The following is an 11,507-nucleotide window of genomic DNA, read 5'->3' as shown; positions in this document are numbered from 1 at the left end:
GTGAAAGGTGTAATTTGTTCCACAATGCACATGCCATGCTACCCTGCCGCTACAGTAACTGACAGTGATGTGTTTCAGTGTTATTGATTGACAGTAAAGGACCTCTTCGTCTTAATTCCTCTGCCTGAAAACAGGAGTCTCTTGCCTTACGCTGGACAGGCCTGGTTGCGTTGGGTTTTATGTGTGTGGGTTCAGAGTAGTCTGGGTGCCAGTCTGTTTCTGCTCTATTGCCAATGCCTTATGGAATTGTCATGCAATGTTTAGATTGAAACATGGCGTTGGCAAAAGCACAAACCGATCTGGGACCAGGTTCAGAGTCAGTGAAACAGAGAGAACTCATATCATTACTGTCTGCTGGAATGATCTCAGCCTTTATTTTCTCTTTTTATGTTTTTGTTTTTTGTTGTTTCAGTTTAATGTTTATAATACACCAGATTTTTGGGAGAATATACACAATCCTGATTAATAGGAATCAGTACATAGAAACAGAACTCTATGTACTAAGTGTTTTTAATACTTTCAGATGGGATCTTGTACATAGTAACTTTAAACCAATGATGAATATGATAATTATTTTAATACAAAACTACACACACTTTTCTTACAGCAGCTGTCTGCAGCCATAACAATCTGTTATGATAGCCATGATGTTATCATTGTAGCAGTGGTATGAATTCATTATGATAAAGTATGAAAGTGAGGGAAAAAAGTATTTGATCCCCTGCTGATTTTGTACGTTTGCCCACTGACAAAGAAATGATGAGCCTATAATTTTAATTGTAGGTTTATTTGAACTGTGAGAGACAGAATAACAACAAAAAAATCCAGAAAAACGCATGTCAAAAATGTTATAAATTGATTTGCATTTTAATGAGGGAAATAAGTATTTGACCCCCTCTCAATCAGAAAGATTTCTGGCTCCCAGGTGTCCTTTATACAGGTACCGAGCTGAGATTAGGAGCACACTCTTAAAGGGAGTGCTCCTAATCTCAGTTTGTTACCTGTATAAAAGACACCTGTCCACAGAAGCAATCAATCAATCAGATTCCAAACTCTCCACCATGGCCAAGACCAAAGAGCTCTCCAAGGATGTCAGGGACAAGATTGTAGACCTACACAAGGCTGGAATGGGCTACAAGACCAGCGCCAAGCAGCTTGGTGAGAAGGTGACAACAGTTGGTGCGATTATTCGCAAATGGAAGAAACACAAAATAACTGTCAATCTTCCTCGGCCTGGGGCTCCATGCAAGATCTCACCTCGTGGAGTTGCAATGATCATGAGGAATCAGCCCAGAACTACACGGGAGGATCTTGTCAATGATCTCAAGGCAGCTGGGACCATAGTCACCAAGAAAACAATTGGTAACACATTACGCCGTGAAGGACTGAAATCCTGCAGCGCCCGCAAGGTCCACCTGCTCAAGAAAGCACATATACAGGCCCGTCTGAAGTTTGCCAATGAACATCTGAATGATTCAGAGGAGAACTGGGTGAAAGTGTTGTGGTCAGATGAGACCAAAATCGAGCTCTTTGGCATCAACTCAACTCGCTGTGTTTGGAGGAGGAGGAATGCTGCCTAAGACCCCAAGAACACCATCCCCACTGTCAAACATGGAGGTGGAAATATTATGCTTTGGGGGTGTTTTTCTGCTAAGGGGACAGGACAATGTCACTGCATCAAAGGGACGATGGACGGGGCCATGTATCGTCAAATCTTGGGTGAGAACCTCCTTCCCTCAGCCAGGGCATTGAAAATGGGTCGTGGATGGGTATTCCAGCATGACAATGACCCAAAACACACGGCCAAGGCAACAAATGAGTGGCTCAAGAAGAAGCACATTAAGGTCCTGGAGTGGCCTAGCCAGTCTCCAGACCTTAATCCCATGGAAAATCTGTGGAGGGAGCTGAAGGTTCGAGTTGCCAAACGTCAGGCTCAAAACCTTAATGACTTGGAGAAGATCTGCAAAGAGGAGTGGGACAAAATCCCTCCTGAGATGTGTGCAAACCTGGTGGCCAACTACAAGAAACGTCTGACCTTTGTGATTGCCAACAAGGGTTTTGCCACCAAGTACTAAGTCATATTTTGCAGAGGGGTCAAATACTTATTTCCCTCATTAAAATGCAAATCAATTTATAACATTTTTGACATGCGTTTTTCTGGATTTTTTTGTTGTTATTCTGTCTCTCACTGTTCAAATAAACCTACCATTAAAATTATAGACTGATCATGTCTTTGTCAGTGGGCAAACATACAAAATCAGCAGGGGATCAAATACTTTTTTCCCTCACTGTATGTCATTCTTAAGGTGGGGGGTGGTGGTTTGTCTGTGTCTCTGTCTTCTGTGAGTGAACGGGTGATTTTGGATGAGTGGATGGTGCATCATTCTCAGTTGTCAGTACATCTGAAATACAATGGTGCATCGTTCTCAGTTGTCAGTAGATCGGAAATACAATGGTGCATCGTTCTCAGTTGTTAGTACATCAGAAATACAGTTGCAGTTGAGAAGCTCAAAACTATTAGTTCCCTCGCTCTCTTAATACATTTTAGTCATTTAGCAGACGGTCTTATCCAGAGTGACTTACAGGAGAAATTAGGGCACGTTGTCCGATTTTTCACCTAGTCGGCTCGAGGATTCGAACAAGCAACATTTCAGCTACTGGCCCAATGCTCTTAACCGCTAGGCTACCTGCCATATTAATACATAATATACATAAAACCAAGCTGACCAATAAATGACCAATAAGGCCACATTGACATATTAAATACATCATTTCACATTGGCACATATTTAAATATTTTCATCATGGTTCATGAACCTCTTTGCAGTGAACTACAGTAAACCAATCTCTGCTCCATGATCCCAGCATAAGGAGGAGAGTGATCTACAAAACTCTTGAATCAAACCTCCAACCTGCTGTTTGTGGTGCTCCCAAGGGCAAGAGACATGGTTAGCCACAGTGTGAATGTACAAAAAAACGACATCACGTCTGATCTTTGCAATTTTTTCGTTGAACTAGTTTTTGATATCAGTTGATGTGGTCGACAAGGTCGGACAAAACATAAAGTCCCGGTGTCTCTGTCATCATGAGGACACGTGTGACTTTAATTAATGTATCTTCATTTTCTGTCCGTCAGTGACTACTCTGTATATGTTGCTGTTGTTATCTTGAGATGAAGAATAAAATAAAACATGTCCCACTCTGTAAACCCAATTTATGGAAAAAAAAATTGAGTTTCATTGTATGACTGTAATGTATTATATATGTTTGCTACACAATGAAACTATTGGTGATCTATTGGTCGTCTGGAGTTTCTTTGTTGGAATGGATTTTCCATGGTAAGTACAGTTCAACTTGCTTTTATTTGTCCAGATCATTCTGTTGTGCACAGATGAGAACAGTTCTTTATTTGTCCAGCTCATTATGTGTTGCACAGATGAAAACAGTTCTTTATTTGTCCAGCTCATTATGTGTTGCACAGATGAGAACAGTTCTTTATTTGTCCAGATCATGATGTGTTGCACAGATGAGAACAGTTCTTTATTTGTCCAGATCATGATGTGTTGCACAGATGAGAACAGTTCTTTATTTGTCCAGATCATGATGTGTTGCACAGATGAGAACAGTTCTTTATTTGTCCAGCTCATTATGTGTTGCACAGATGAGAACAGTTCTTTCACTGCATAATATATGTAATTCTCAAGTAGATCCAACAGGAGGCGGTATAGGATCAGGTTTCATATGGAAAGGGGTGAGGGAAGGGAAAGGAGATACCTAGTCAGTTGTACAACTGAATGTATTCAACCGAAATCTGTCTTCCGCATTTAACCCAACCCCTCTGAATCAGAGCGGCTTGGGAAAAGTAATAATATGGGTGGACCTTTCTCTTCTCATCCTTGAACTTGTTTTTTTTTTGTCTCTCTCCCTCTATCTTTCTCTCTCCCTCTCTCACATTCACATGCATAATAGACTCAGTATAACTCAGGAAATAGTGAAACTCATTAAGTAGTGTTGATGGGTCCAGCCTGTTTGGCAGTGGAAACGAGCAAGAGAATGAAGGGACAACCAGATTACAAATGTCCGACACAGTTGGGTGCTGATGAGACGCCTTGCATTTAGCAAAGAAAACAAGTCACTTGTACAGAACGTTCACCATTTAATCTACGACAGCCTTATCTCAAAAGACCTGCTTGTTGGATTGTCTCTCAATAGATGTTGGTTTTCCGAGGCCTGCCTGACTATGTAAAGCTGTGAACTGGTAAATAGAGCCAGTGAAAGCACTGTTTAAACTGGGATAGAATGGTGATGTCAGTGATGTCTTCAGAGCTTATTTATGTTTCCCATGTTCCTTTAAAACCAAAGCCAAACACCCTCACAGAGGAAGTGTCCTGTGGTGCCAGTCACTCACATGCCCCCCCGCTGTCCAGACTCCGATCCGGTTCCACCCCCAGCCGTGACAATGACAGGACAGTGTCAGAGCGGACTGGGCCGGTTCTGTGTTCTGCTGACAAAAGGGACACATGGAGACTGAGAGTGTTCCAGAACCTCTGCCCCCTCTGGGAACTGGGCCCAGGGTTCTCTGCAGGGTTCTAACCCCGGGAATGCGGAGCTCTGGACCCCCAGAACCGGTTCTGTTTGCATTCTCCAGCGTTCCTGAGCTGGCTGCTAGGCTGTAGCCGTGACAACGTGTAGATAGTGGTGTGATCAGAGCCTGCTGAGCATAGAGGGAACAAGACAAACAGAGGGCCTTAACACTGTCAGTACACACATGAGGGGAGGCTGAGCACACACACACACACACACACACACTCCCTCTGACTCCATCTTCTTCTCCCTCTCGCTCTTCTCTATTTTCCTATCTCTCATCCTTTCTCTCTCACCGTCAATGAATAAATGGACATAAATTCCCAAAACACATTTGCATATGTTTAGGACTTTGAGTGAATGGACATATGCATCTGCATATAACTATGAATAAGACTTGCTTGTGTGTCCCAACAAAGATCCCTCTTTAATTTCATAGACAGCTTGTGTCATTGAACTTGTCTCAGTCACAAGCTCTCCCTTCACAGCTGAGAAGGAGCTTTACTGCGATACAGTGGGGATCTGTGGCGTTTCTAAACACAGATGGCACATTTTAAACACTGACTGCCTCTCAATGGTCTAAACCGTTTCCCTCTCCTCATCTCCTTTCCTTAATCTGCTCTGACGAGAAAGAGCTGGACAGGTGAAAGTACATTCACAGTGGGCACCCCACCATACTGCTTTCACCTGTCCTGTCCCATTAGACCATTCCATTTCAGAAGTCTGCACTGAAACCATGCTCTTCTTTCGTACCCTTGCTAATGTGGAAGCACTGATTAGATGAAAGCTTTATGGTGGATTCTCTACTCTGACCTATTGGAGAGCTAGGAGATACCCTCTCCATATTGTTGTCCACTCAAGTGCTTCCCAAGCTGTTTCTCACCCAGGCTGGTTCCTAACTGGCTAGAACCTGTTCACTTGGTGTGTCACCAAAACACTCCAGCTGCGTTATGTGGGTCACAGTTTCAATAAGTTGTGTCAACTGTGCCCTCCTTCTCCTGGCCTTCATTGCTGCGCTTTGGCACCTTAGCCTACTTCAAGAGTTACTTCACCTCGCTTCATCTTAGATGCAGATCAGGTTTGAAAACGTTGTCTGATGAGAAAAGTAAGCAGTCTGAGAGAGCGATAAGGCCTCTCATTTTAATGAACCTTCCCATTATGCAGCCTCAGACACTCAATGGTGGCTTGGTAGACAGAAGAGAATTTCACTTGCAGCAAAAAACTGAACGTCTGGCCCGAACAAACGATAGACCAGACCAAAAAAGGCCCCTCATCCGTCGTCACGGGAACCACAGGGGAACTGAAGGGTTTGGGAAAGTGCGGGTTGTTTTGGTTTCCTAGTGCCCCCTTTTCCCTCATTCTTCCCCCTCTCTTCTCGTCTCCCTCTCTTGGTTCTGTTTGGTGACTGCGAGGGGGACTTGAATGTGACGGTTGCTTGGCAACTCCCCCGGTGGTTGGCCATTGATATGCAGTGAGGGGACTAGGGCTGGGGAGAGGGCTAAGGAACAATGCTATCCTTATGAGAGTCCCCCCCTCTCTCAGGCCCAGGCAGAACTAAGTGGGAGGACAAATATTTCAACTCAGGGAGGCGAGACGCAACACACCGGACAGGGGCGACCAGCCGGAGAATCCTCAGGGTCCCCTGTGCTGTTAGTGTGTGTGTGTGAGAGGGATGACGGATGAGTATATGTGTCTGTGAGAGAGAATGTGTGTGTGTACTTGTATGTGTATGCGTCCGTGTGTGGATGTGTGTGTGGGCAGACGTGGTGGTCTCTTTAAATTGACAGTGACTTGTTGTTCATGCTCTGATAGATGCATGCTTTCCCTCAGCCATGATTTATCTACCAGTAAAAACAAGGCCACAGACACTGTCTCACTGTTTATTGGGTACAACTGAATAAAAAACATAAAAAACATCCGATACTAAATACTACCTGAGATAAACTATGTTAGATTCAAATCAGACATAATTACAGTAAATTCACAATACAAGAGAATATATACCAATTCAAAGGAAAGCAATGGATTTATTTATCGTTTTTTACTACATTCATATGATTTGACTGATCTCTTTTTGAGGAGTGAAAGTTTTCCAGATTGTACACATGTACACTGAAATACACTGAAACATGTACTGAAATATTGTTCATTGGGTCCTGCAATCTGAGCAAGTCGAAAATCCAGTATTGTGTCACATGCCAGTAAACCACAACATATATATCAGCATTATATCAGTCAGATTGTACTCTACACAGATTCACATTTTTTTTATATGGATTGGTTAGGTTCTATCTTGACTTACAGTATATCAACATATTGACACAAGAGCCATTGTGTGGACAAGCTGTTACATGAATAGCTTTTAATAATAATAATAATAATAGTGTTTATCTGTAGAATAGATGTGGTGTAAAATCTGGGCCTCTATCCACAAAGCATCTCAGAGTAGGAGTGCTGATCTAGGATCTGTCCATATAATAATATTCAAGTTTGATCCAAAAGGCAAAATTGATCCTAGAACAGCATTCCTACTCTGAGACAATTGGTGGATATGGGCCCTGAGCAATTTTAGTAGCTCTGCAGAAGATGCTCTGCAGCATGGTTTCGACAGGCAAAATGATGAGAAAACCCTGAGCTACACAACAAACAATACTGGAACAATTCTTAACACACCAGACCGTTGATTTGCGCCCACTGTCACATTCACAATGGCTCTGGAGAGATCCTAGAAGACTACACTGTAGTGGTTGTTAGTTACTTAGCTAATGACAAGTCAATTAATATTTACACCACGTGTAAACAGTCTGTCACCAGCGGTAGTGGGTGTTATGACTGGTGTTTGACGGGTACCATTCTACCACATTCCTTCCCTTGTAGATCACTGTGAGATGGGGTTCAGGGGGTTAGAGGTGGGTTAGAGAGGGAACATTTACCCCACAGACACAGTCAGAGGATCCCTCAATGGCTCTTTCTGTTGTTAATCTACCCTAATAAAAACACAGGATGTTAAAAAATACACCAAGAATCCAGACCATTATTCACAGCTAAGATAATTGTTTTCTTTTTTTGATAATTGAACGTCTTTGTTGTTCTTCTTCTTATTAAAAGAGAGTATAGAAACTAGTAAAAAAAGTTTGAAAATTCATGGCAGTTGATTCAGCTCTCTCCTAGCTTTCAGCTGCACCACTACAATTGATATGTTGTCTCGTGTCATAATGGTTAAGTTATCTTCATAACTTATCTCACGGCTGGGAGGGATTGAAGACAACCAAAGCCCTAGCCAAGAGTTCATTAAGTAGTCATAACCACAATTCTCTCAAAACCAATTACCTTAAACTCATAAAAAGTTGGCTTTAAGCAGGAAGTCGCCCCCCTGTGCATGATGATCTCAACAGTGCTAAGTCTACCTTTAATCTCAATAGTCTTCTTGGTAAAATAAAGGTAAAATAAGTCACTCTCTAAAGACCCAGCATCATAGAGATCCTTTATCTTCATTCAGTTCAATGCCCAGCACAGCCAGCATGGGCTGAGAGAGGTTGGGGTAAGAGAGCTGAAGGTCTGATGGTCTAAGGGTAGCTTGGTCGCTTTGTGCCCCAATGAGGTGACTCCAGGCTAGTCAGGGAGAGGATCTCAGCAGGGTGTTCCGATGACCATGAGAGAGGAGCTGTCTTTGGCCTTGTCGTAGAAGATGGCTGGTGTAGTCCCAGACACAATCTTCAGCTTCTCCTCCTTGGTGTTGGACGGCGAGGGTGATGACGGGGAGGAGAGGGAGGAGGAGACCGCTGTGGCGGTAGTGGAGGAAGTAGATGATGAAGATGCTCCGTCTGGCAGACACTCCTCACAGCAGCAACAGCAACAGTCCATGAAGGCCTGGCCCAGGGAACGACACAGACACAGGAACAACACCGGTGTCGCCGAGCAACGGACGAACAACAGGAACTGGCCAATCAGAGCCAGCAGGGCCTCGGTCGTCGTGGAGACGGGGTTGGCGATGTAGGCCAGGGCGATGTTACACACGTTCTCGGGGAGGTTACACACGGCGTAAACGATGGCCAACGCCACGACTGTAGAACTCAACCTACGCTCTCTCTTCAGCTGCTGCTGCTTCTTAGGAGCGGAATAGGATGATGATGAAGAGGAGGTGGAGGAAGAGGAAGGACGTACTCTTTTTCCTCCTACTACTGTGGTTGTCCCCTGTTTCTTCCGTGCCTCTTCAGCGACAACGTGTCTCGTCACCAGCTGGCAGGCGAGGGTGAAGAGGAGCGGCAGGCAGAAGTAGCAGCCGAAGTACCACCACATGCGGGCCTCGTGGTACGTCAGCACCAGGGAGTAGACCGACTCAGGCAGGCTGAGGGAGGGCCTCCGGACACACAGGTCGACCACGAAGCCCCCTGGCTGGACGGAGACCTCTTGGGTGAGCTGCCACAGCAACAGCTCTGGAGCAGCCAGGACCATGGAGCCGATCCAGACCACAGACAGCTTGGCCAGGATGGACTGGCAGGGCTCCACCCGCGGAGCCTGGGGCTGGGGGCTGGTCGCTGCGTGGAACCGGTCGATGGTCAACGCACACAGGCTGAACGTGGCTACTCCCAGGGAGGTCACCTGGAGGGAGAGGGGTAGGAGAATGAGAGAGGGAGAAATAAGGAAGAAGAGGGGGGAAAGATGTAGAGAGGGAGGCGAAACAGAAAGACAAAGTGAAGATGGGAGAGAGGGGTGAGGGCAAAGAAGGAGAGAAGAAGACAGTGGAAAGGAGAGAGGGAGAGTGAATGGGACAGATGCAGTGACACTGGTTTCAATACAAGATGTTCATTTGGCAGGTTCTGAGACTGGGGGAATGATGCTGATTCTGAGACTGGGGGAAGCACTACTACCCTGAATAGATCCCCAGGAATATACAAATGTCCTACTCAGCTTGGTTAAAAATAGCATATAGATTAACATTAGAGTGGTCTATCTGACCCAGATCCCCTCCTTGATAGAGTTCCTAACAACCTCAATTAGTTAAGCACACCCCGCCAGACTATTAACGTGAGGCCTTCGTTAGCATAACAATGGGCTAACTACCATAATACAGAGGGGTCTGGCACCAGTCTGAAGACAGCTATATACACGGGCAGTGGTGCACATTGTGTAATTGCAACTATAAAAAACACACACATTATAGTGATTAAGTATAGTTTGTGTTTGAAATATATAAATACCCAGACAAGTGGAACAGCCAGAGCTGGGCTAGCACCATCAATCCTGCAAGTGCACTATTTCAGCCCTGATGGCAGAAGCCCTATTGGGGGCAGGCTGAGTTTTCATACTAAAAAATATGTGAATAGTAGCCTTTCACCCATATCTATAACTAAAAAGATCAGACATTTTACAATAGGTGTTCTTTGTATCTCGTCATAGACTCTTTATTTATACCTTAGCTACCTGTCCCTATATGTGTAGGTATAATCATTTTTATTTATACAAAATTATGATAACTTGTGTGTATGACTGGCCTAGCCCTACTGTTCAATAATGGGACAACGAGGAGAGCTAGATCCTATGCAGAAATAACGGGACATTTGCGCATGACGCAACAGGTGCATCTCTTTGCATCTCTTTATGCACACGGCCGAAAGGTCCTCACGTACGTGGACGTTCAATGTGAACTTTTTACCTCCATGTAGGGCACAATCCGACATGACAGGTCCCCTAGCAACCGTCTCTTGGTGAGCTCGTTGAAGACCACCACTGGCAAGCAGAAAAAGAGCACGAGGAAGTCCCAGAACGCCAGGCTGGCAAGGATGCAGTTCCACGCGCTCTTTAGGTAATAGTTGTGCCAAACGATACACATGAGCGCGAGGTTACCGACGATGCCCATGGCGAATAGGATGAGGGCCAGCAGCATCACTGCGTAAGCCCCGTAGGAGCTGTCAGTTACCGGATAGAGTGGGTTGTGGAGCAGCACCGAGCCCTTGGAATCTCTGTCTGGGGTGCTGTTGCCGGCCAGGTGTGCACTCTTGGGCGTGGTAAAGTAGCCGTCCGGGTCATACGGTCTGGGGTGTCCGTAGCTGTGGGGAGACTGCTGGTCCCGTTTTCTAGAACTTCCATCCTTGGCGCCCCGGGGGACTCTCTTTGTGTTTGCGTCTGGTTCCTGCGACAGAGATTCGACATATCCTCCTCCAATCTGATTCAGATTCACCTCAGATTCTGACTCTCCGGTCCCCGTGGCTAGTGCATGTGCAAACCCGTCCCTGTCCTGGGTCCTCAGCGCCGTGTAACCAGAGCCGACATGTCGGGGCTCCGCAGCCCTCAGGAAAAGTACGAACAAAGCAAAAAGAGGAGTCATTTTGAGACTTGAAATATGATTGTCTTTTACCTTGATAGAACGTTCCGAGCAATGTAAGTAAATATTCTGAAAGTGTTGAGATTGTTTAAAAGGGATCACTCCATAAAAGCCGAAGTCAAATGTATTCACAAATAGTTTCAACAGCGTATCCAAAAATCCGTCCACCGGCTGGTCCTGATGTAGAAGTTGTGAGAGTCTGTCTGGCTCAAACTAGCATGGGCGTTATTCACTGATGGAAGAGACCACATCCGCCCTCTGGTGGCCTAGAAAGGCGAGGCAAGGACCTCCAACCCTGTATTCAGATTGAAAGCCTAGTTCAGTTCAATCAAAGCAAGGCGATTAATCTTGGCCATATTTCCCACAAAAGTGGCAGAAAGCAGGCCTAAACAAAAAACATAATGTCCTGTGGACAGGAGATGTTAGGCAGATATATTGTTCAAAAGAGCAGTCTTTAATTGAATAGGCTTTTTCTTATGTCTTTCTATAGAATGTATTTATTATAGGCCTACAGATTATTTATTTACTTTAGAGATATCTTCACACTCCAACAGTGATCTAATTTTCCATGATGACTGAATTATTTAATGATGGGGTG

At 44.8% G+C, this 11,507-nt stretch overlaps 1 protein-coding gene across 1 annotated transcript; it reads right to left on the bottom strand.

The window, feature by feature from the left end:
• Window positions 1-6,450: 6,450 nt before the first annotated feature.
• On the bottom strand, window positions 6,451-11,105 carry LOC121575411 (G-protein coupled receptor 37-like 1). The gene is made up of 2 exons (XM_041888503.1): window positions 10,241-11,105; window positions 6,451-9,186 (listed from the first exon to the last, which is right to left on the bottom strand). The coding sequence occupies exons 1-2, from the start codon at window positions 10,910-10,912 to the stop codon at window positions 8,215-8,217; spliced, it is 1,644 nt and encodes a 547-aa protein (XP_041744437.1). The 5' UTR covers window positions 10,913-11,105; the 3' UTR covers window positions 6,451-8,214.
• Between the last annotated feature and the right edge of the window lie 402 nt (window positions 11,106-11,507).

The sequence above is a fragment of the Coregonus clupeaformis genome, chromosome 10 (genome assembly GCF_020615455.1).
Source record: "Coregonus clupeaformis isolate EN_2021a chromosome 10, ASM2061545v1, whole genome shotgun sequence".
Lineage (NCBI taxonomy): Eukaryota > Metazoa > Chordata > Actinopteri > Salmoniformes > Salmonidae > Coregonus > Coregonus clupeaformis.
The sequence above is the reverse complement of the archived record's forward strand: the minus strand, read 5'-3'. Positions and strand labels throughout refer to the sequence as shown.

Excerpts from the sequence above, each read along its gene's own strand:
- LOC121575411 (XM_041888503.1), bottom strand. The coding sequence starts at position 10,912 with ATGACTCCTCTTTTTGCTTTGTTCGTACTTTTCCTGAGGGCTGCGGAG. Across the intron at positions 9,187-10,240 it reads GGATTGTGCCCTACATGGAG|GTGACCTCCCTGGGAGTAGC; the intron begins GTAAAAAGTTCA and ends CTCTCCCTCCAG.